The sequence below is a fragment of the Tachysurus vachellii genome, chromosome 11, assembly GCF_030014155.1.
Source record: "Tachysurus vachellii isolate PV-2020 chromosome 11, HZAU_Pvac_v1, whole genome shotgun sequence".
Lineage (NCBI taxonomy): Eukaryota > Metazoa > Chordata > Actinopteri > Siluriformes > Bagridae > Tachysurus > Tachysurus vachellii.
This window is the reverse complement of record NC_083470.1, coordinates 3,996,784-4,022,018: the sequence shown is the minus strand read 5'-3', so window position 1 is coordinate 4,022,018 and position 25,235 is coordinate 3,996,784. Positions and strand designations below refer to the sequence as shown.

At 42.3% G+C, this 25,235-nt stretch overlaps 2 protein-coding genes across 2 annotated transcripts in view; both read left to right on the top strand.

Annotated features, from left to right (window-relative positions):
* cdk16 (cyclin dependent kinase 16) overlaps positions 1-16,712 on the top strand; it is a 34,912-nt gene extending 18,200 nt beyond the window's left edge. The window contains exons 6-17 of the mRNA XM_060880707.1: positions 89-145; positions 1,064-1,178; positions 1,636-1,730; positions 2,786-2,848; positions 3,026-3,149; positions 4,185-4,305; positions 4,383-4,480; positions 4,598-4,703; positions 7,548-7,590; positions 7,970-8,060; positions 9,183-9,260; positions 13,102-16,712. Of these exons, the coding sequence (XP_060736690.1) occupies positions 89-145; positions 1,064-1,178; positions 1,636-1,730; positions 2,786-2,848; positions 3,026-3,149; positions 4,185-4,305; positions 4,383-4,480; positions 4,598-4,703; positions 7,548-7,590; positions 7,970-8,060; positions 9,183-9,260; positions 13,102-13,139 (1,029 nt within the window). The 3' untranslated portion in view covers positions 13,140-16,712. The remainder of the gene's footprint in view (positions 1-88; positions 146-1,063; positions 1,179-1,635; positions 1,731-2,785; positions 2,849-3,025; positions 3,150-4,184; positions 4,306-4,382; positions 4,481-4,597; positions 4,704-7,547; positions 7,591-7,969; positions 8,061-9,182; positions 9,261-13,101) is intronic.
* A 5,172-nt stretch (positions 16,713-21,884) lies between these two features.
* tsr2 (TSR2 ribosome maturation factor) lies at positions 21,885-24,843 on the top strand. Its single transcript, XM_060880838.1, has 5 exons — positions 21,885-22,007; positions 22,366-22,456; positions 22,561-22,652; positions 22,992-23,159; positions 23,898-24,843. The coding sequence occupies exons 1-5, from the start codon at positions 21,927-21,929 to the stop codon at positions 24,036-24,038; spliced, it is 573 nt and encodes a 190-aa protein (XP_060736821.1). The 5' UTR covers positions 21,885-21,926; the 3' UTR covers positions 24,039-24,843.
* Positions 24,844-25,235: the final 392 nt, after the last annotated feature.

The window sequence follows — 25,235 nt, the reverse complement described above, 5'->3', positions numbered from 1 at the left end:
TTGTTAATTAATTGAGCCGACGGGACGCCGTGGCCAGAAGCCATCACGCTAATTCTAAAGTACTGCCGATGTTTGTTTTTGTTTTCAGTCAGAAATTGGTTTTGGGAAGCTGGAAACTTATGTGAAACTGGATAAACTAGGAGAGGTAGGTATTTTATTGTTGTTGTTTTTACTAGTTTTAACCACAGATAAATGCTGTATTTTCTGGATTTCAATATTGCTTTTGTATAAAAAAAAAAAACTCTTATTATGAGTATAAAGTCTCTTCATTTTCTGACCACAGACAACAAGCAGCTTATCGCTCACCTGCTGCTGTATTTTAAACTAGGCCTTGATGCACACAGGGAATTTGGTTAAGAAAGATATATTAAGTTCACAGTTCAACGTTCCAGTTCATCTCCAAGGTGTTCAGGTGCTTACTTTGCGCATAGGGACAGTGCCCTAAGTGCTGGAGCAGGTTTAGACCTATTGGTTCCATGCTACAGCGTACAAAGACGTTCCGTCTGTCCGTTTGTCCATCCATCCATTCTCTGTAGTGTTTATCCTACACAGAAACCTTAACCATTTCCCTGGGGACTCTTTCTGGTAACGTCTCTCACACACACACGCACACACACACACGCCCATTCAAACACTGCCATTTAGAGATGCTGTACTATCCTACCATACATGTCTTTGAACTAAGGGAAGAAAACCAGATCACCCATAAGAAACCCTTGAAACATGGTGACGGAAGTTTGGGGAAGAAATACTTATGCGTCCACATACATTTGGACATGTACTGAAACCTTATAATTATTTTCTTTTTTAAATATTTAAATTAGTGTTGTAGCGTTTCATAACCAGCTTCTAACCTCCAGTGAAATTCATACTACTTTTACAAGGCAGGCTTATGAATGTAAATGGATTCGTTTAATTGTGTTGTCCAGAAAATACAGTGTTTATATTACATACGTGTGTCTGAATATCCTTGTTGTTGTTGTTATTAAGTGCGTTTACATGTTTAAATGTTCTACTTTACATCCAGTGCGTAAATGTTAAATGACTCTTAACCGCTATTCAGGGAACATACGCCACGGTGTATAAAGGTCGCAGTAAGCTAACCGATAACCTCGTGGCTCTCAAGGAGATCCGTCTGGAACATGAGGAAGGAGCTCCCTGCACTGCCATCAGAGAGGGTGAGTCAGAACATAGCATCAGAACCAGGACATGGACCTCTTATATCGCATACGTTCCACTTACATGAATTTGTAATGGTGTGTAATCATCGATGTGTTGAAAGTTACCGTGAGATTATGACTGATTAATATTTTTGTCCCCAGTGACGGTGCTTTGTAACAGTCAGAGGGAATTTTATTTTTTTTTCTAAATGTTTTTTAGAAAAGAAAAAAAAACATTTTCTAAATATTTTATTATTGACCCGAAAAACTGTAGAGGAAACGGTTATTTTAGAGACATACTGCTGTAATAATTGTACATAAAAATGTATACACAGTGTTGTACATCTCCCAGAATTTTAAATCAAGTAACTTCTTTATTTATTGTTGTACGGATGAAAAAAAAAAAAAAACAATTTTCTATACAGATTATTGATCAGTTTCACTCTTTAATCCCTCTCTCTTTCACACACACTAGTTTCCCTGCTGAAGGATCTCAAACATGCCAACATTGTGACTCTGCATGACATCATCCACACCCAGAAGTCTCTGACGCTCGTGTTCGAATACCTAGTGAGTCACACATGCAAAATAGAGGACTGAAGACTATCATGCACACACACACGCACACACACACACAAATGCACAAACGGACATTAACATATGTCTGGCGGATCTGTTTATTAGTAACTTAAATAAAGCTTAATCCCTTCCTGTCACTGATATGAGCAGATTTCTGCTGTAAACGGACAACATGGAGAAATTTTACGAGTCTCTCTGGCTTTCAGAATCTATTTTACAAATCATTGTGATCAGGGAAAAAACTGACAATTAAATGTTTTACTTGCTTTTAAAAGGAAGAGTTGAATGCATTGACTTTAGCAACACCATTTCATCATAATAGGCAGTAAAACCGGTGTTTCCTCATGCTACCATTTTGCATCATTCAATTTAGCTTTCTTTTCCTTTCATCGACCCCCTGAACTAACCGTGAGCATCAGTTCCATGAGTTGTCGTCAAGGCAACGAAATCATGCTGCTGGAACAGATCATCACGGATCGATCGCAATGCATTTTTTTTTCTTTTCCTTTGAAACCTTTATCCAAATAGACTGGACACAGTCGAAGCTGGGATTTGACTCCCAGTTCTTCAGGTGCAGTTTGTCCAGTCGCTGGCCAACTTGATGATGCTCCTGGTTCAGTTGTATTCAGGTCATGCAAGCAGGCTGCTGACCCATACACCAGAAATTGATCTGCATGTGTCTCAAACACAGATTTGACATTAAAATCTTATTTTGTTTTCTTAACGCTAGTAAATTCTGACAAAAGTGGCATAAATAACAGATTTCCTGTCTATGTATCGATACAAGAATAATAAGCCTGATATTTTACGGTAACATCGGATACCAACAACGACTGGTTCCTTAACGAGGGCGGGACTTGCACGAAAACCCCTTTAATATTTTTATTTGATCTTACCACCTTCCAATCAGTAGCTCCAAGCCTCCAGTACTTTATATCAGCGTGAGAGAAAAGCAGCATGACAGTATGGGGTTTAAATTCCTGTCCTTTGGTTAGTAGCACAGAAACTCCAGCACTCTTAACTGTGTTCATTTGTGCGCTGTTTAGGATAAAGACCTGAAACAGTATCTGGATGACTGCGGGAACTGCATCCACATGCACAACGTGAAGGTGAGAGTTACCGCATTGCTCCATTTTACAGCAGCTCTGTTTTCCCTTGTCTGAGAACGACGAGTCAAACCTTTGCCTCTAGAGCTGATTCTACATTACTTATGTAAGCTCTGATGTGTTTTACTCTGCTGTATGATTGCTGTTTAAATGCTGGTGTTTTTTTTTTTTTTTTGGTAGCTCTTCTTGTTCCAGCTTTTGCGAGGACTGAACTACTGTCACAGACGCAAAGTCCTCCATCGAGACCTCAAACCCCAGAATCTCCTCATCAATGACCGCGGGGAGCTCAAACTGGCTGACTTCGGTCTGTACGACACCCAATCCCACACCAACACACACACACACACACACACACACACGGTCAGAGAATGACATCATCCACACTCAAACAAATTAAAAGTGTTTAACATGGGCTTTTGAACCGAAATGCATTAAATCAGGTCCACTCAGACACCCACTCAGTCCATTGAGGACTTACGTGTGCAGTTTCTTAGCTTTAGCGTTCACACTAACAAGAGACAAAGCACACATTCATTTTCTGAAGCCAGGATTCCAGAGACATTTGCTCAATTTTACGTAAATTATGTATGACTCGGCCAAGCAACACATCCAAATGGCTCCATTGAATGAATTCTTCAAACCAAATGTGAAGGACAAGCTACTGTACAGGAAAATGATTCAAGGCTCAAACTACAATATAAACCGTATTTGAAACAAACGGTGACGTTTATACGTTTTTACATTCGGTTGTATTTTATGGCAGAATCTCTCACTCACTCATTTTCTACCGCTTATCTGAACTACCTCGGGTCACGGGGAGCCTGTGCCTATCTCAGGCGTCATTGGGCATCAAGACAGGATACACCCTGGACGGAGTGCCAACCCATCGCAGGGCACACACACACACACACTCTCATTCACTCACGCAATCACACACTACGGACAATTTTCCAGAGATGCCAATCAACCTACCATGCATGTCTTTGGACCGGGGGAGGAAACCGGAGTACCCGGAGGAAACCCCCGAGGCACAGGGAGAACATGCAAACTCCACACACACAAGGCGGAGGCGGGAATCGAACCCCGACCCTGGAGGTGTGAGGCGAACGTGCTAACCACTAAGCCACCGTGCCCCCTTATGGCAGAATCTTTTTTTTAAAAATTGTATGTTTACAAGGGACATTTACATTTACAGCTATTCAGATAAAGCACTGTTCAGACCAATTGCAAATATAATTGACTTGTATTGCGCAATATCGAAAACTGCTAGCATTTCTGTTAGCTTCGAGCTGTGCCAGATACCAAAATAAAGTTGGGTTTGTTTGTCTTTTGTTTGTAGGTCTGGCTCGAGCCAAGTCGATTCCCACCAAGACTTACTCGAATGAAGTGGTGACTCTGTGGTATCGCCCACCGGACATCCTATTGGGCAGCACGGATTACTCCACCCAGATCGACATGTGGTCAGTCCTTGTCTGTTTATTCGTTTTTCTTATCCATATGCCGGAGAACCAAGCAGCTATGATTTGCTTTGTTGCAGGGGCGTCGGCTGTATCTTCTACGAGATGGCTACGGGTCGGCCGCTGTTCCCTGGATCCACGGTGGAGGAGGAGCTGCACTTTATCTTCAAACTGCTAGGTACTGCTCTTCACCTTTCTCTGAAGGACCTGGCAATAAATCAGACAGTTTTTACTCAATCTTCTACCTCTCGGCTATCTCTGCAGTATTTCTAACTCTCTGTACTGCTTCTCTCAGGGACACCTACAGAAGAAACCTGGCCTGGAATAACCTCCAATGAAGAATTCATCTCCTACAACTACCCCCGTTACCGTGCCGACTGCCTCCACAACCACACTCCTCGGTATAAAAGAGATTCTGCAGCCTCTTTGCTCAGTACATTTACATTTCTGCCATTTAGCAGACACCTTTATCCAGAGTGACTTTCAATTTATACAACTGAGCAACTGAGGGTTAAGAGCCTCTCTCAGGGGCCCAGCAATGGCAGCTTGGTGGACCTGGGATTCAAACACATTGCCTTTCTGATTAGTAGACCAATGCCTTAACCCCTAGGCTACCACATCCCTTCAGTACAGCATACTCTGCTATAGCCTTAACATTGGGGGGGTGGGGGGGTTCCCAAAATCCAGTCTAAACACTAAATTAATCAGTTTTAACAGTTCACCTAAAAGTCAGACAGCGATGTTATTTTATCTTTTATTTAACCATGCTAGTCTCATTAAGAATAATTTTCTTTTTCATGTAGCAACAGGAACAAATTAAAGGCCAAATGTCACTTTGGTACAGATGAAAGCGGGTTTGCTTAAACCTCCCTTAAACCTGATGCTTTCAGACATTAGGAGTCAGGGCAAAATCTGATGCGCTGCATGTGGCATTTCAAAGCTCCAAGGCTGGATCCCGGGCTCCAGTTCTTGTTTGGGTTGAGTTTTACTTGAGCGGTTTTCTTCTTGACACAGTGGTGGGTGTGGAGCTGGTTGCGTGGTGCGTCTGTGGTTGTGCGTCTGTGGTTGCGCGTCTGTGGTTGCGCGTCTGTGGTTTTGTGTGTGTGTGTCTATGGTGTGTGTGTCTATGGTGTGTGTGTCTATGGTGTGTGTGTCTATGGTGTGTGTGTCTATGGTGTGTGTGTCTATGGTGTGTGTGTGTGTGTGTCTATTGTGTGTGTGTGTGTGTCTATTGTGTGTGTGTGTGTGTGTCTATGGTGTGTGTGTGTGTGTCTATGGTGTGTGTGTGTGTGTGTGTGTGTGTCTATGGTGTGTGTGTGTGTGTCTATGGTGTGTGTGTGTGTGTGTGTGTGTGTGTCTATGGTGTGTGTGTGTGTGTGTGTGTGTGTCTATGGTGTGTGTGTGTGTGTGTGTCTATGGTGTGTGTGTGTGTGTGTGTCTATGGTGTGTGTGTGTGTGTGTGTCTATGGTGTGTGTGTGTGTGTCTATGGTGTGTGTGTGTGTGTGTCTATGGTGTGTGTGTGTGTCTATGGTGTGTGTGTGTGTGTCTATGGTGTGTGTGTGTGTCTATGGTGTGTGTGTGTGTCTATGGTGTGTGTGTGTGTCTATGGTGTGTGTGTGTGTGTGTGTGTGTCTATGGTGTGTGTGTGTGTGTGTCTATGGTGTGTGTGTGTGTGTGTGTGTGTCTATGGTGTGTGTGTGTGTGTGTGTCTATGGTGTGTGTGTGTGTGTCTATGGTGTGTGTGTGTGTGTCTATGGTGTGTGTGTGTGTGTGTCTATGGTGTGTGTGTGTGTGTGTGTGTCTATGGTGTGTGTGTGTGTGTCTATGGTGTGTGTGTGTGTGTCTATGGTGTGTGTGTGTGTGTCTATGGTGTGTGTGTGTGTGTCTATGGTGTGTGTGTGTGTGTCTATGGTGTGTGTGTGTGTGTCTATGGTGTGTGTGTGTCTATGGTGTGTGTGTGTCTATTGTGTGTGTGTCTATGGTGTGTGTGGGTGTGTCTATGGTGTGTGTGTGTGGGTGTGTCTATGGTGTGTGTGTGTGGGTGTGTCTATGGTGTGTGTGTGTGGGTGTGTCTATGGTGTGTGTGTGTGTGGGTGTGTCTATGGTGTGTGTGTGTGGGTGTGTCTATGGTGTGTGTGTGTGGGTGTGTCTATGGTGTGTGTGTGTGGGTGTGTCTATGGTGTGTGTGTGTGGGTGTGTCTATGGTGTGTGTGTGTGGGTGTGTCTATGGTGTGTGTGTGTGGGTGTGTCTATGGTGTGTGTGTGTGGGTGTGTCTATGGTGTGTGTGGGTGTGTCTCTGGTGTGTGTGGGTGTGTCTCTGGTGTGTGTGGGTGTGTCTCTGGTGTGTGTGGGTGTGTCTCTGGTGTGTGTGGGTGTGTCTCTGGTGTGTGTGGGTGTGTCTATGGTGTGTGTGGGTGTGTCTATGGTGTGTGTGGGTGTGTGTCTCTATGGTGTGTGTGGGTGTGTGTCTCTATGGTGTGTGTGGGTGTGTGTCTCTATGGTGTGTGTGGGTGTGTGTCTCTATGGTGTGTGTGGGTGTGTGTCTCTATGGTGTGGGTGTGTGTCTATGGTGTGGGTGTGTGTCTCTATGGTGTGTGTGTGTGTGTCTATGGTGTGTGTGTGTGTCTATGGTGTGTGTGTGTGTCTATGGTGTGTGTGTGTGTCTATGGTGTGTGTGTGTGTCTATGGTGTGGGTGTGTGTGTCTATGGTGTGGGTGTGTGTGTCTATGGTGTGGGTGTGTGTGTATGGTGTGTCTGTGTGTGTGTATGGTGTGTCTGTGTGTGTGTATGGTGTGTCTGTGTGTGTGTATGGTGTGTGTGTGTGTGTGTATGGTGTGTGTGTGTGGTGTATGGTGTGTGTTTGTGGCTTTTTCAGTCCCCTGACCAGGATGTGCTTACGGAACATGAAATGGGGAAAAAAACAACAATTTTAATAGCATCACACATCATTTTTAATCACTAATTAAAGCAAAAAGAATCCTGGGTGAAGAACTGAGTGTGGTGTGAGGCAGGCTTATAGAAAGGATGTTTCATGTTTCAGACTTTCATTCCATTTTAGCTATTTAAAGCACAGAGGAAAACATCAGACAAACGTGTCTTGGCTGATGGACTGTGCTCAGGGTTAGTGTTAAGCTATAAACCTGATTTGGCTCCTGACTGTTCCATTAACTGTCAAACTACACACTCTTTCAACCTTTCCTGTTTCGATCTCTCAATCTGTTGCTCTTTCTTCCTCTTTTCCAGGCTGGACAATGATGGAGTAGACCTGCTGTCCAAACTGCTGCAGGTACAGAATGTTGCGATGTCTCTAATAATAAAAGCTGATTTCTTAAGGCTAGTTACTATAATGAAATCTTTAAAAAAATATATATCATCAAATATATCTAGTTCGTCAGCTTCCTGTGTGTGAACTTCTGATCCAGTGTGTGTTTGGCTGCTGAAGCAATACAATGCTATTGACACTGACCCACGTCAAACACCAGACTTCTCTGTGCATGCAGTGTTTGTGTGTTTAATGATATTCAATAGTGTTCCAACAAGTTAGTCACCGTGTTTTATAGTCTACTGTGTACACTGTTAGGTCTACATTATTTATATTCTGTGTGGCAGTCAGTACAATTGTGTGTGTGTGTTTGTGTTTCATTGTTCCTGCAATGGCGTTACAGTTTGAAGGAAAGAAGCGCATATCTGCAGAGGAAGCGATGAGACACTCATATTTTCACTGTCTGGGAGAGAGAGTTCTCACACTGCCTGACAGTAAGTGGGCACACACACACAATATAATACCGTGCGTTTTGTCATAAATTGTTCATGAATTTTATGAGCTTTTCAGCGCTTAGTCCTTTACTTTATATAAATTTGATACATTTTACACACACACACACACACACAGGCTAGTATCAGAGATAGGGGTATGTACCACTATGACTGATGGGCACAAAGCATTTGCCTCTTTCACTTGGACTGATGATACAATGGCCACAAATCTTTAACTGCCTGTCTCAGTCAATCAGTTATGGCTTCTGTCAGACACAGAGGCCACACCTCCTTCCCTGAGTGTGACAGCACAGAAGCCACACCTCCTTAAGCGTCTGACAACAGAGGCCACATCTCTTTTACTGTGATCGCACAAAGACCACACCTCCTTCACTGAGAGTGACAGCACAGAGGCCCCACCTCCTTCACTGAGAGTGACAGCACAGAGGCCCCACCTCCTTCACTGAGAGTGACAGCACAGAGGCCCCACCTCCTTCACTGAGAGTGACAGCACAAAGGCCACACCTCCTTCACTGAGAGTGACAGCACAAAGGCCACACCTCCTTCACTGAGAGTGACAGCACAGAGGCCCCACCTCCTTCACTGAGAGTGACAGCACAAAGGCCACACCTCCTTCACTGAGAGTGACAGCACAAAGACCACACCTCCTTCACTGAGTGTGACAGCACAGAAGCCACACCACCTTAAGCGTCTGACAACAGAGGCCACACCTCTTTTACTGTGATCGCACAAAGACCACACCTCCTTCACTGAGAGTGACAGCACAGAGGCCCCACCTCCTTCACTGAGAGTGACAGCACAAAGGCCCCACCTCCTTCCCTGAGTGTGACAGCACAAAGGCCACACCTCCTTCCCTGAGTGTGACAGCACAAAGGCCACACCTCCTTCCCTGAGTGTGACAGCACAAAGGCCACACCTCCTTCACTGAGAGTGACAGCACAGAGGCCACACCTCCTTCACTGAGAGTGACAGCACAAAGGCCACACCTCCTTCACCAGACTGAAGCCGTGTCTGTGTGTAAACGTAAGAGTGTATAAGGTCACTAACACTCTCCCTCTCCCTCTCTCTCTCTCTCTCTCTCTCTCTCTCTCCCCTTCTCAGCTACATCCATATTTGCACTTCAAGACATTCAGCTGGAGAAGGAGACGACCATGAGGACAAGCTCGATGTCCGACTCCGGTACAGAAACTTTGTTACACTTCGTCGCTTCGACGTTGTTCATGATGTGATGACGTACAGCGTCGTTTAAAAGCCTTGTTGTGCTTTAACTAGAGAATATTTAGTGTATAAATCAGTTGCAGCGTGTGTTTTTTTGCAGACCTCCTCATGAGCTATGAGCTGGAGTGAAATGACTTGAGAGCGTCTGATTTCATATGATGTGTATAATCACAATGTAGTGAAGTCCAGTGTAGCAGCTGCTCATTATGTCCTCCACCACCCCCACCACAGCCTGCTGTCACTCAGACTTGTTATCATCACCCGTCTCATCCTGCTCTCTCACACACTTTCTCTTTAAAACCATTCTTTCTTTCTTTATGCTTCTCTCTCTCACACTGTTATTTATGAGTGATGCTGCTCTAACTTCCAACGATGCTAGTTTTCTTTAAAATAACCCGCTGCTGATGGAGTTGCATCATCTGCTGTGAACATTATTCTGTCCATCTATTCATTCATTTCTTCAGGGTTTACTACACACCGTCTCTCTCTCTCTCTCTCTCTCTCTCTATCTCTATCTCTATCTATCCTCTCTATATATATATAAATATATATATATATATATATATATATATATATATATATATATATATATATATACAGGGAGTGCAGAATTATTAGGCAAATGAGTATTTTGACCACATCATCCTCTTTATGCATGTTGTCTTACTCCAAGCTGTATAGGCTCGAAAGCCTACAACCAATTAAGCATATTAGGTGATGTGCATCTCTGTAATGAGAAGGGGTGTGGTCTAATGACATCTACACCCTATATCAGGTGTGCATAATTATTAGGCAACTTCCTTTCCTTTGGCAAAATGGGTCAAAAGAAGGACTTGACAGGCTCCGAAAAGTCAAAAATAGTGAGATATCTTGCAGAGGGATGCAGCACTCTTAAAATTGCCAAGCTTCTGAAGCGTGATCATCGAACAATCAAGCGTTTCATTCAAAATAGTCAACAGGGTCGCAAGAAGCGTGTGGAAAAACCAAGGCGCAAAATAACTGCCCATGAACTGAGAAAAGTCAAGCGTGCAGCTGCCAAGATGCCACTTGCCACCAGTTTTGCCATATTTCAGAGCTGCAACATCACTGGAGTGCCCAAAAGCACAAGGTGTGCAATACTCAGAGACATGGCCAAGGTAAGAAAGGCTGAAAAACGACCACCACTGAACAAGACACACAAGCTGAAACGTCAAGACTGGGCCAAGAAATATCTGAAGACTGATTTTTCTAAGGTTTTATGGACTGATGAAATGAGAGTGAGTCTTGATGGGCCAGATGGATGGGCTCGTGGCTGGATCGGTAAAGGGCAGAGAGCTCCAGTCCGACTGAGACGCCAGCAAGGTGGAGGTGGAGTACTGGTTTGGGCTGGTATCATCAAAGATGAGCTTGTGGGGCCTTTTCGGGTTGAGGATGGGGTCAAGCTCAACTCCCAGTCCTACTGCCAGTTTCTGGAAGACACCTTCTTCAAGCAGTGGTACAGGAAGAAGTCTGCATCCTTCAAGAAAAACATGATTTTCATGCAGGACAATGCTCCATCACACGCGTCCAAGTACTCCACAGCGTGGCTGGCAAGAAAGGGTCTAAAAGAAGAAAAACTAATGACATGGCCTCCTTGTTCACCTGATCTGAACCCCATAGAGAACCTGTGGTCCATCATCAAATGTGAGATTTACAAGGAGGGAAAACAGTACACCTCTCTGAAGAGTGTCTGGGAGGCTGTGGTTGCTGCTGCACGCAATGTTGACGGTGAACAGATCAAAACACTGACAGAATCCATGGATGGCAGGCTTTTGAGTGTCCTTGCAAAGAAAGGTGGCTATATTGGTCACTGATTTGTTTTTGTTTTGTTTTTGAATGTCAGAAATGTATATTAGTGAATGTTGAGATGTAATATTGGTTTCACTGGTGAAAATAAATAATTGAAATGGGTATATATTTGTTTTTTGTTAAGTTGCCTAATAATTATGCACAGTAATAGTCACCTGCACACACAGATATCCTCCTAAAATAGCTAAAACTACAAACAAACTAAAAACTACTTCCAAAAATATTCAGCTTTGCTATTAATGAGTTTTTTGGGTTCATTGAGAACATGGTTGTTGTTCAATAATAAAATTAATCCTCAAAAATACAACTTCCCTAATAATTCTGCACTCCCTGTGTATGTGTATATATATATATATATATATATATATATATATATATATATATATATATATATATATATATATATATATCTATCCTCTCTATCTATCTCTCACTAACTCAAACACTTTCTCTGTTTTTAGTTTTCTTTTTTACTTTCTGTATCTTTTCACTTCTTTAGCTGCTTCATTTATACCTCTTTCAGACACCCCACATTTTTACCCTCTTTACCTCTTTCTTGTGTTTTATCTCTCTCTCTTTCATTCTCTCTTTCATTGTCTCTTTCATTCTCTCTCTTGCTGTCTCTCTCTCTTTTGTGTTTTATCTCTATATTTCTCTCTTTCATTCTCTCTCTCTCTCTCTCTCTCTCTCTCTTTTGTCCCTCTCTCTCTCCGCCTTTCTCTGTCATTCTGTCTCTCTCTCTTTATCACTTTTATTCTTTCATTTCATTGTTCATTGCTGTTCCAAATCCTTTGCTTAAGGCTCCATGACTCCTTAGGTACGGTACAGTACATCCACCTTCATCCTGCACATTTCTCTCTTTATTCATCTTTAAATCTATTTGTATTTATCCCTAATGAACAAGCCTGAGGCAACTGTGGCAAGGAAAATCTCCCGTAGATGGTATGAGAGAGAAACCTTGAGAGGAACCAGAACAGAACCCATCCTCATTTGGGGACACCAGAGAATGTGATTAGAAGTAATAAGGCGTATGTAGTATGTTATTTTGTGTATTGATTAAGAGGTTGTTCTCCTCAAAGTCTCCTTGCATGGCTGACTGATTACCTCTAAAGATCATTTAAACCATAGCTATTAATTCAGTCAACTACATTGTGCCATATACAGTACAGTGTATATACAGTGTGCTTTTATTAGCTAAAAGCCCTGGACATTTCCTTCTGAGCTGCACTTTTGAGCCAGGTTGGGATTTCACATGTAAATGTGTATTATGATCGTGTGTGTAAGTGTGTGTGAGGGACGTTGAGTGCAACTCACTTTAAGTGGTCAAGCTGTTGAACAACCTCTTCAGTCTCTAGCTGCTATCTCGAGAGCCTCAATTTCCATCCTCAATTTTTGATGTTATCAAAGCGGCAGAAAAGGCAACAGTTCAGAGCTGTTATTGTTATTCAACACACACACACACACACACACACACACACACGTTAATAAATTCTGCTGCTGAGCTAGCAGTGCCCTGATCCTCCTGATGGTGTGTGTGTGTGTGTGTGTGTGTTCGTTCGAGCACATACACACTTGTGCATGTGCTTCATTGGCCTATTAGTGTGAGTGACAGTCTCAGGAGGGCAGAGGGGTCATGTTAATGTGCTCTTTCGAGCTGAAGACACACAGCTCCTTTTGTGACATGGAGGAAAAAGGAAGGCTTTATAAAAAAACACACCTACATTCACAAATAAATCTAGAAGTGTTAGAATTTTTTATTAAGTTATTTATTTATTTACTACAGGAAAGATAAATCATGTCATTCTGCATTTTCTAACCTCTCCCTCTCCCTCTCTCTCTCTCTCTCTCTCTCTTTTTCCCCCTCTCTCTCATTTTCCCTCTCTCTCTTTCTCCCTCTCTCCTTCTCCCTCTATCTCTCTCTCTCTCCCTCTCTCGCTCCCCTCTCTCTTTCTCCCTCTCTCCCCCCCCTTCTCAGTGAACAGCATATCTCAGCGACAGAGTCTGCTCTTCTGATCGGCCCGAGGCTCGACTATGCTGAAAGAAAGAAGAAAGGACGACGAACAGAGAGATGTTTGTGTGCGATTATGATGAAGGGATCCCTGTTTGTTTTCTTTTCACTTCTCTGAGTCGTTGCTGTCACGTGACATTGTTTTTAGGAAGGAAAAAAAAAAGGGTGGGGTTACTAGATGTTTACATGGGAAGATGAGAATCATATTTGTGTTGTTTTTTTTTTTGTATTTATAGCGTTTGTGTCATGATTCTGCACTCCGTCTGCATGTACCTATAAAGCCATGTTCTCTTCCCGCTCACTTACAGTCAGTCGTATCACGAGAAGATAAAAGAAAAACGAAGCGGCTGCACGCCAGGTCGAATTTGACTTTACTGTAATTGATTAGGTTTTTTTTTGTAATTTCTTTTGAATTCGTTACAAGAACCACTAATGATGAAGCGAACGGCTAATAATAATAATATCCTTGGCTTCAGATCTCTGACTGTTGAACAGGATTGAATACTGTTATGCATTCAAGCCTTTGTTTTAGTCTTCCTCCTTAGCCTTTGCAATCTGCCCCTCTCACACACACACACACACACACACACACACACGTGCACACACACACTGACAACTAAACCACGGCATGATTTTACCAAAGATTTTTCCCTCCTTTAAATCATTCGAGCTTCCACCTTTCCCCGCACGTCCCCCAGCGTCTCTGTATTTTTGCCCTCACAGCCATCTGCTACTTCCTGTTTTGTTTGTTTTTTCCCTTAAATGAGAATCGAATTGTTTGTTCACTTTTATTAGTGAGGCAGAATCCAGGTTTGTCTCAGAGCCTCAGCTGTGGCTTTCTGAAACATCTCAGTCCTGGCATTTCAACTCGCAACTTTCTCAGTAAGGATGCAGAACTTTTGTAAAAATAAAAATAATAATTACGTTTTCTAGAGTGGATATTGGCTCCGCCCCCTCAGCCGGAAAAGAGTTTCTCAGCCACACCCCTTTTATGAACCTTACGTAATGCGTTCAGGGGGAAAAGTCTATAATCTACAGTACTTATGTGTTTTTAACAACCCTTTAATATTCTACATAGAACCAATAACCAGTGTTTCTTCCCCGACACGATTCCAGATCAAACCCATAGAGTTCTACATGGAAGGGAAGTTCTACGTGCAGAGAGGGTAGAGCCTGAAATCCCTTTCACACTAAAGACAGGCTCTAAATGTAACAAACGGCTGCTTTAAGTTTCAGTCCGTGCCAGATTATTGTTTAGAGGATGACGATCCATTTGCTTTAAATCTGAGTTGAACAAAAAGAATAAAATTGCAGTTCAAAATCACAATTTCACCAGATTAGAAAAGTGAAATTAAACAAAAAATTGGTGCCTCCCCATTGAAAAGGTGTGTGTGTGTGTATGTCTGTGTATGCGTATGCGTGACTGTGTGTGTGCCTCTGTGTGTGTGCCTCTGTGTGTGTGTGTCTGTTTGTGCGTGCCTGTGCGTGTGAGTTCTTTGGTGTGGTGTTTAGGTCCCACACCCTTTTATTCTGTGGGTGTGTGTGGGTGTGTGTGTGTGGGTGTGTGTGTGTGTGTGTGTGTGTCTGTTTGTGTGTGCCTGTGCGTGTGAGTTCTTTGGTGTGGTGTTTAGGTCCCACACCCTTTTATTCTGTGTGTGTGTGTGTGTGTAAAAACCCATGACACCACTGTGTCTGAAGGTGAAGGTCAAGTTGTTGTTGTTATTATTAATAATGTTATATGATGTTTTCTCAGAGCCTTAGTTCGTCATTCCCCTTCACCTGTGAAGATGATTGTGTGTGTGTGAGAGATGTGGTGGAAGTCTGTGGTACAGTGTAAATAACAGAAGAGCAGTGAATAGTGCAATGACAGGAAGTGGATTTATAAAGCAACATGACCATATTAAGCTTATAGTTCTCTATTATTATTGTGTTCATATATTTTTTAAACAAAGAATATATGGTTATAGTGCAGTAGTTCTAGCTGGTGTATCTTACACGATTTGACCACTTTTCCTTATATGGAACAAAATGAACGCGTTTCTTCCATTTCAGTGTGATGGGGAAGAGCTGCAGCGGGTTTAACCTCCTCACACATGGCAATAAGTGACACAGAACGCAATAATCCATTCATTCTCTCTCTAAAGTCACTTTTATTTAAAACATCTGATGAAACATAAGAGCCGGTTTATCGTGTTCACTCCGTCTCCTCTGGCTGTGTCCCTAATAGAGCCCTGCTCCCTGTTCTCTACAAACACCAAGTGCTTTATTGTATTCTTTCACTACTAGGATTTATTGCTGGAATACAAACTCCATTGTAGAGCATTGTGGGATTTCTCTCTTTCTCTCTCTCCCTCCCTCCACATGTATCAGGCTTGATATAAAATTCTGTGTTGATAAGAATTTCTTTAGTTGCATAGCAGTAGCCTGGTGTCCAAATACCATCTAGGGATTAAACGCACCCATGATGCACTCTGTAGTGTGTAAGAAGTAGGGGATAGAAAAGGGTGGAATAGGGTGAAGGACACTGCACCTACTGTTGAAGAGATGAAATGGCTTCATGTGAAGACTCCTGTATTAGTCCACTAATTATCGTTGTGTGTGTGTGTGTGAGATCTGATATCGGGTTCCTCTGGGACCCGTCTCTTGTTTTTAATCGTCCCTGCTTGCTGTCTGTTCTGCGTCTCTCCTTCACCGCTCTCATTTTCTCTCTCTCCTTCTCTCTCTCTCTATCTACCCCCTTTCTCTCTTCCTCTATCGCACTATCTGTGTGGTTCTGCGTGCGTACATAACGTCCTCAGCGTACACACGGCCGCACACCCCGGCGTGATCTGAGCCAACACCGCACTCAGTGTGATGTGCTTTTAATGTTCCTTTTTACTCGTCGTCTGTTTTCGATGTTCTGTTTCCATGCAAGCAGAAACATGATCAGTATTAATCTTTTTATTAGTTTTTAATTTACTATTCGGTATGGATTAAAAGAGCCAAGGCTCTGTTCCTGTTTAACATGGAGCTGCTTTTGAAACGTCTCTGTATGTGTTTTGTTTCTGTGCATGTTTGTGTGTGGAGGTGAAGGTGGGGGACACGAAACACACCCCACTGATGAGAAAGCAATACCTGCTCTAAAGAGCCCAGGCCTGGTTTCTGATGTATTTCAGCGTGCTCTGAAAGATCATTTATGCACTCACTAATTTTACAAATCTCATGCCATGGCTGTGTAAAAAAACACACACACACACACACACTCCCTGTCCCTGAATATGTTCTGACATGATTACACACAGACTTTGTGTTCTCGCTCTTGCAATAGTTTGCATGTTTTCACCAAACTCTGGAACCTGTGCAAACTTAGACTGAATATCACGACACTCGCCGTCCTTTCAGAAAGACTGAACGATGTGGAAACACGGCTGACTGGACTGTTATTTCCGCACACTTCCACACCGGGACTTTCTCCGAGCCTGATGCTGAGGCAGGACGTTCGACTCGGAGCAACACACACGGACTGGAATGTGTTTTTGTGCAGGAGGACAAAAAAAATGTGAATTCTGTTTTTCAGGCAATACAATCATTGGCCCAAACTCCACGCTTGTTCCTTTTTTTTTTAATGTATTTCTTTATGAACTTCTGTATGACTCTCACTGCAGGTTTAGGAGATCAGGATCTGAATGTAAATTTCTAGTCAATTCTACACGGTTTGATTTGTACAGAACGCTGTAAAATGTTCAGTGTTTCCTCATCGAAATCCATGTTCATTCCCTCAGAGGTTTAGTGGAGCATTCAGTTTGTATCTTGTCCTCTGTTAAGAGCCAATTGTTTAACACCGTTTCACACATTTACAGGTAAAACTTTGAATTTACTGAATTTGTTACTGAGCATGAAATTCAGAGCCCAGAAATTCTTCCAGCTAATGTATAACGTCATCATCTACCAAGCTCCGCCCACCAGCCATCACCACCGCCATCACATAACAGCTGCTAAGCGTTGACTCATGCTTCCTCCAAGACATGCAAAACCAACTGCCTCATGACGCATCAAATCATGCAGCGTAACGTTTAGAGGAAAAAGCCATCTGCCCTCTTCCACATACATGAGCTCAGACACCCACGATACTGGCTAAAGTCACTGTGATTGGCACAGGAGCAGAAGTGCAGACTGCCGCTGTACCACTCGCCAGCTGTACCGACTCTATATATATCTATATCTATATAGATATAGATATATATATAGAAATAAAACGATTCATGTTCCATGATCCCAACGTTTAGCACTTTATCACAATGTAATCAGACTTTTTTTATTTGTTTTTTAGGAATTGAGTATTTTATCCAAGTTAATTGCATATACAAAAAGCAGAAGAAAAGGAAACTATAACTGAGGTATTAAAAAAAGAGGTTGTTGGCAGTTATACAGTATTAGATTGGACAAAGGGTTTTGTTGTTTTTTTTAAACAAAAAAAAAGTTTTATCATTAATAACCTTACACACGTATCACCACTAAAAATTCACATCTCTTGAATTTGTTCTACAAACTTTTGCACTCGATTAAAACAAGCGACACGATCGACAACTTCAATCCGCTCGCTCTTGTACATAGGGTTACTGGAAACGATTTACGCTTCACGTTTCAGCCATTTTTAAAGAAATTCGCAAGCAAAATTCTTCCAAGCATGAATTTTTAAAGATTTTTCTAATATTTATAATTTTTTAAAATCTTCACAGCAAACACCCACGTCACCTTCCACACATCCCATCCTTAATTTCATGAATTTCTGTTCCACCTCATTGTCCCACAAATACGCCTCTCTCTTCAGAACAGTTTAATAACCTGCTCTGTGTTTAGATTATAAGTCATTACTTAAAATGACGAGTTATCGATCTTTTTGCGCCTTGGTGTGTTTCGTGCGGCTGCTTGGTTTGTCGACTGACTTTAGCTTTTCCTCTCGGTCAATACCAAAGTGATATGAGACCTTGCATGGGTTGGTTTTTAAATCTTCCAAAATAACCAAAATGCTGATCGTTTGTGTTTCTATTTTATTACTCTGGTTTCACTACGAAACGCTGTTCACTGTTCTGATGAAACCACAAACCCACAGTGCAGATATATGAAGAGATATCTTTGATCAATGTTGTATATTTATGTTTATTCACTGTATCAAATATATATATACATATATAAATATATATAGTTAAATAAAGGTACATTCTTTTCTGAGGATTTTAAGGTTTCTTACACTTTCCGGCTTCACAAATCCGTTCAGCGTTCGTTATTTTTTGCGTCACGAACACTTTATTGGCAGAAGTAACATCGTTGTGAGGTCACAAAATGAGCTCAAAGTCTTTAAACCAATCACGACGGATATGCAAACAGTTACAGGATGATGTTATAGCAGTAACCTTTCAGAAAACTGGAATAGTTTTTAAACCAAAGTTGTGCTGTAATCTGGTGTAATGGAAAATATATATATATTTTTTAATAATTCTAAAATTATACTATACAATATGACCAGTATGTGGACACCTGACCATGTGCTTGTTCAACATTCCGTTTCAGATTTATTCCCTCCTTTGCTGTTACAATAAGCTCCACTCTTCTTAGAAGACTTTCCACTAGATTTTGGAGCACGGCTTTGGGGATTTGTGACCATTCAGCTACAAGAGCATTAGTGAGATCAGACACTGATGTCAGGACGGTGAGGAGGTCTGGGGTTCAGTCGGTGTTCCAATTCATCCCAAAGGTGATCAGTGGGGTTGAGTGAGAGTCAGGGCTTTGTGCAGGACACTCGAGTTCTTTCACTCTGAACTTAACACACCATGTCTTCATGGACGTCACCTTGTCGTGCTGGAACAGGTTCGAGCCTCTTGTTTTCAGTGACGTGAAATTGTAGTGCTGCAGAGTACAAAAACATTCTATTGCAAAGGTTGTTTATTATGGTCATGATATCTCTCTCTCTCTCTCTCTCACACTCTCTCTCTCTCTCTCTCTCTCTCCATGTCATGCACACGAAAAAATCCCTGATGTCTCTTGCTCTAGCAACCCTGTATAGACCCCCAGGGCCCTACACTGATTTTCTTAGAGAATTTGCAGATTTTCTTTCAGACCTATTGGTTAATTTCCATAAAGCGTTAATTGTAGGAGACTTTAACATTCACGTTGACGATACAAACGATGCTTTAGGACTCACATTTATGGACTTACTAAACTCATTTGGGCTTAAACAAAACATCACCAGCGCAACTCATCGTCTTCATACTAATATCACACGGAAGAGATGTCACTGATATAGATATCATACCTCAAAGTGATGACATTACAGACCATTACCTCATACTGTACACACTACCTGTAGAACAGAGTAACTGTGTCTCACCACGTTATCGACTCGGTAGAACTATTATTCCGACCACTAAAGACAGATTCACAATAACCTGCCTGATCTATCTGGACTTCTTACTGTACCCTTAAACACAAACCATCTAGACTAACAGCATAGGCGCTATATTCACTAGCACGTTAGACACTGTTGCCCCCATTCAATTAAAGAAGGTTAGAGACAAAACACCTGCACCGTGGTATAAAAATCATACTCGCACCCTCAAGAGAGAAACCCGTAAAAACAGAAATCTGAACACACTATTATTCCATCACAGTTCAGTAGTGAGGACTTTATTAGATTCTTCACTGATTGAAAAAGCATTGAAAGCATCAGAAACAATGGGGGGGGCACGGTGGCTTAGTGGTTAGCACGTTCGCCTCACACCTCCAGGGTCGGGGTTTGATTCCCGCCTCCACCTTGTGTGTGGAGTTTGCATGTTCTCCCCGTGCCTCGGGGGTTTCCTCCGGGTACTCCAGTTTCCTCCCCCGGTCCAAAGACATGCATGGTAGGTTGATTGGCATCTCTGGAAAATTGTCCGTAGTGTGTGATTGCGTGAGTGAATGAGAGTGTGTGTGTGTGTGTGCCCTGTGATGGGTTGGCACTCCGTCCAGGGTGTATCCTGCCTTGATGCCCGATGACGCCTGAGATAGGCACAGGCTCCCCGTGACCCGAGGTAGTTCAGATAAGCGGTAGAAGATGAATGAATGAATGAAACAAAATAGTTGATGTTCAACATACGAGAGCACCTTGTGACCCAGTCTCACCTAAAGCTCTACACTCACAACTACAGAGCTTTAAGGTTACGTCCCTAAATCTTTCAAGTTGGCAGTTATTAGGCCCCTCATTAAGAAACAGAATTTAGATCCTAATGAACTATCAAATTACAGACCAAACTAACATCATCTGTTTATGTCTAAAATACTAGAAAATGTTGTGTCTGTTCAACTGAGCTCCTTCTTACAGGAGAACAAAATCTTTGAAGAGTTTCAGTCAGGTTTCAGGCCCCATCATAGCACAGAAACTGCACTTGTGAAAGTTACAAACGACTTGTTCCTGACTACGGACCAAGACTGTATGTCACTATTAGTTCTACTTGACCTTAGTGCTGCATTCGATACTATAGATCACAGCATTCTCCTAGATCGCTTACAAAATTACACAGGTATTCATGGACAGGCTTTAAGTTGGTTTAGATCCTACCTGTCTGATCGATACCATTTTGTAGTATTAAATGGTGAATCTTCAAGTTTATTGCCAGTTTATTGCCTATGGGGTCTCTCAAGGATCAGTCCTAGGACCTCTTCTTTTCTCGATATACATGCTTCCATTAGAGAACATCATTAGGAGTCACGGGATTAGATTAAATACTCATCTCTTTAGTCAGGCGTACACATAATACATCCCATAATATTGTGCACTATTACATCATACTTGCAAATACCATGAACAGCAGATATGTTAATTGCATCAATACAACATTTATCAGACTGCATGTTTATAATCACACCCTCCAGTGTCACCCATATGAGGATGAGGTTCCCCTTTGAGTCTGGTTCCTCTCAAGGTTCCTTCCTTCACTATTAAATGGAGTCAGACTTGTTCATTAGGGATAAATACAAACATGTTAAAATCTATCTAATATTAATCTTTATATTAATCTTTATATTAACCTTTTGTTCTATGTTTATATTCTGTAAAGCTGCTTTGAGACAATGTCAAGTGTAAAAAGTGCAATACAAATAAACTTGAATCTCTCTCATTCATTCTCTCTCTCTCTCTCTCTCTCTCATTCATTCTCTCTCTCTCTCTCTCTCTCTCTCTCATTCATTTTCTCTCTCTCTCTCTCTCTCTCTCTCTCTCTCTCTCTCACATTCTTTCTCTCTCATTCATTCTCTCTCTCTCTCTCACATTCTTTCTCTCTCTCATTCATTCTCTCTCTCTCTCTCTCTCTCTCTCATTCATTCTCTCTCTCTCTCTCTCTCTCTCTCATTCATTTTCTCTCTCTCTCTCTCTCACATTCTTTCTCTCTCATTCATTCTCTCTCTCTCTCTCACATTCTTTCTCTCTCTCATTCATTCTCTCTCTCTCTCTCTCTCTCTCTCTCTCTCATTCATTTTCTCTCTCTCTCTCTCTCTCTCTCACATTCTTTCTCTCTCATTCATTCTCTCTCTCTCTCTCACATTCTTTCTCTCTCTCATTCATTCTCTCTCTCTCTCTCTCATTCATTCTCTCTCTCTCTCTCTCTCTCTCTCTCTCTCTCTCTCTCTCCCTCCCTCCCTCTCTCTCTCTCCCCCTCCCTCTCTCTCTCTCTCTCCCTCTCTCTCTCTCCCTCCCTCTCTCTCCGTCTGGTATCGACTGTTTTCTCCTGGCCACAGTTTTAAACTCTGTGAGCGATTGTTTTGGTCTGACGGAGTTTAAAATGGCGGCGCTCTTGTCCTCTCCACGTGAGGTGTTTACAGAAGCAGTGAGAGCTGTGTTAGAAACCTGGCCGGTGTTACAGGTACCGCCGATTACTGCTGTGTTGTAAAAGCGATAAGAAGTTTCATCGAATCGAAAAGACGTTAAAAAAAAGACACGATGAGCACAAACTACGTGCGCGCGCGCGCGAGACTGAATGCTAACCGGCTAACGTTAAGTTCATAATTTAGTTGCTGTAGTTATCGTTTACTGAATAATCAGTAGTGTGTACTGTGATGACACGGTATGTTAAACTTCCTCGTCGCCATAGCACCCGATACCCGTCGCCATAGCACCCGATACTCGTTGCCATAGCACCCGCTTCAACAACGCAGTTAAACGTGTTTAGCACTTTTTTTTTTTTACTGTTCCTGGAGGTTTATTGTGTTTTATTTACCCAGATAGCGGTTGATAACGGCTTCGGTGGAGTTTACAGCCAGCAGAAGGCCGACTGGATGGTGGATGCGGTTCAACAATATTTTCACGACAACAGTAAGCTCATTTTTATCTGTTCAGTTCATTGTGACTTTCGGACACAACAACAACAACAACAACAACAACAGTATTCACGTGCTCTGTGGTGTTCACACGTGCAGGTGATCTCGAGCAGGATGAAGTGGAGGACTTCCTGTCTGATCTGATGAACAATGAGTTTGACACGATGGTAGATGATGGAAGCCTCCCACAGGTGTGACACTCATATTTACTGAATGCAAGCTGGATAATCCTGGTTTGGGTTCTTCATAGTCAGTACTCAGAGACACGGTTATATCAACTGTCTCTCTCACTGTCTCTCATTCTCTCTCTGTCTCTCATTCTCTCTGTCTCAGTCTCTCTCACTGTCTCTCTCTCTGTCTCAGTCTCTCTCTGTCTCTCATTCTCACTGTCTCTCTCTCTCACTGTCTCTCTCTCTGTCTCAGTCTCTCTCTGTCTCTCATTCTCACTCTCTCTCTCTCTCTCTCTCTCTCTCTCTCTCTCTCTCTCTCTCTAAATAACAAAATCAGGTGCTTTCTCTTTATGTTTTCAGGTGGCCCAGAAGGTGTGTGTGATGTTCCAGCAGTGTAAGGAGGGGAAACTGCCCGAGGTCAGACAGCAGATCAGCCAGTTAACACTGGAAAAGTCCAGAGGAAGAGCAAAAGCCACATCTATTAAAACCCCTACAGAGGAAGCAGAGGGAAGCGACGACGGTGATGAGGTTTAGCCACGAACAGACTTTATTATTTATTCAATCTTACTGCAGTTATTTACAGTGGTGTAAAGAAGTGACAAACCTCCACTAACGCATCGTCTCCGCTAACATTGTCATGGCTACAGACACCAGGAGAAAAAGATCCTTTGTGTTCTTTACAAGCGCAGACGAATGAGCGAAAGCTTAAGCATTAATTCATGTATGCTGATTGGTCAAGAGGTTTCGATTAATATTCTTTCACGCCTCCTAACGTAACAGCGCCACGTGTGAGGTTTATTTTAACATACCCTGGTTTCCTTAGCAACAACTAATTTCCTGGAATTTGATTGACAGACCATTGAAGTCAAGCGGATTAAACCGATATTTGACACGGAAAAACATATAATTGTTGATACGTTAGTTAGAAGATTTGTGTAAGGAGACTTTATTTGAATATTTAGGGAAGGAGTCTCCAGTGTCAAGGAGTCTAAAGTATCTGCTGCGAGAGGAGTCAGGATTTACATGCTCTAGTTTTGTCCTGAACATGACGCTATAACAAGCTGTGTTTTCTTTTGTTGTATCATGTTTGAAAGTTTTATAGTTTAGAGCTGCTGACTAACATGATGTATTGTTCTAGGATAATAATCAGCATTTAAAAATCTCTTCTTAAAGGATAACGTTTCTCATTTCTCTCCTGAATTGAAAGATTTCTAATAAGCTACTGAATTGAACTTAAGGTCGTAACCTAAAGCGTTCTCTGTACAGTGTATGGATTGTGATGAAGCCGGAGTGGGAGCTTCAGTGAGCAGCACAGCAGCGAAACAGCAGCCGTCTTCATCTGCCCCTAAAGAAGAAGAGGAAGAGGAGGAGGAAGATGGCTGGACGGTGGTGTGCAGGAAAAAGTGACCGAAGCAGCAATGTATTTGGAGCACTAGAAATGCTGTCCGAACGAACTTGTGGTAACGGAGCAAAAAAAAGAAATAACGACCTACACAAAGTTTTCACAAAGTCGGTGCAGATGTTTTTACATGCTTCATTTTTGTCTTGACTGATTTCCAAGAGCCCCGTATAAGCTTGTAAAGTCCACCGTTCATGTTTTAGTGCTTTCATTACGTCTCGTCGTGCCCTCATGTGGACACACAGGGCTCTGCAAGGCGCTGTGTGTGTGTGTGTGTGATGCACTTCAGGGAGTCTCAGGCCACATCAAACTCAAATTCAGATATTGTAATTTCTAACACGTGGATACAGTATAAAAAATGAACAGTACAACTCTCAGGATGTACTTACATCTTTTTATTTATTTTTTAACCTGGATATTAAAGGCAATTTTTTTTGCCCACATGCATATTGCTTAGTGTTTAATTTCAGATCTTGTCCTCACAGGAAGAGTTCCAGTGTAGCACGTCGTACCTGCTACTTCGTTTTGGCTAGGTGTCGTTCGTACGAGTAAAATCCACAGCAGGATGACACAGAACGGCCACGTTGTTAGAATGAACGGATAGTTGTTTTTTTTTTTAGAACAGGAGCTGGTTTGTTGGTGCAGAAATGTTCACCTCATCACTTTTATGAAGGTCAGACCCATTAAAAGTGAACCAGAGAGGAATCAGAAGCTGTTCTGAGGATTAGACACAGTGAGGCGAGCTTGCGTGGTGTTTGAAAATGAGATAATAAACTTGTGTGATGTTTTGGTCAATAAACAATGTGACATAAATTGAGGTTTTTGTTTTATTTCTCCTGGTACTTTCATGTGGCCATTCGGTTAGAGCTCGTTTACATGAACATGACGCATCCTTATTAACAGCCTGGTCAAAGGGGATGTGGGTTTAAATTGTGTTATTAGTGGCTTATTGTTGCTAAACTGTAAACAATGTGTGGTCAAATTAGACGATAGTTTGTTTACTACTTTTGTAACAACAGGCCACGCCCACTTCATGCATGTTGCATTACATCCCTGAGAAACACTACGTTAGCGCACGCTGAACCCCACTGTGTTTTATTCTGGAGTAAAAGGTAGAAGACGAGTTCAAGCTCCCGTGTCTTTATTTAGTCAAGTCTTCATGTACAGAGCTGCGTGTTCACAAACGACAAACATTCTTCACACGG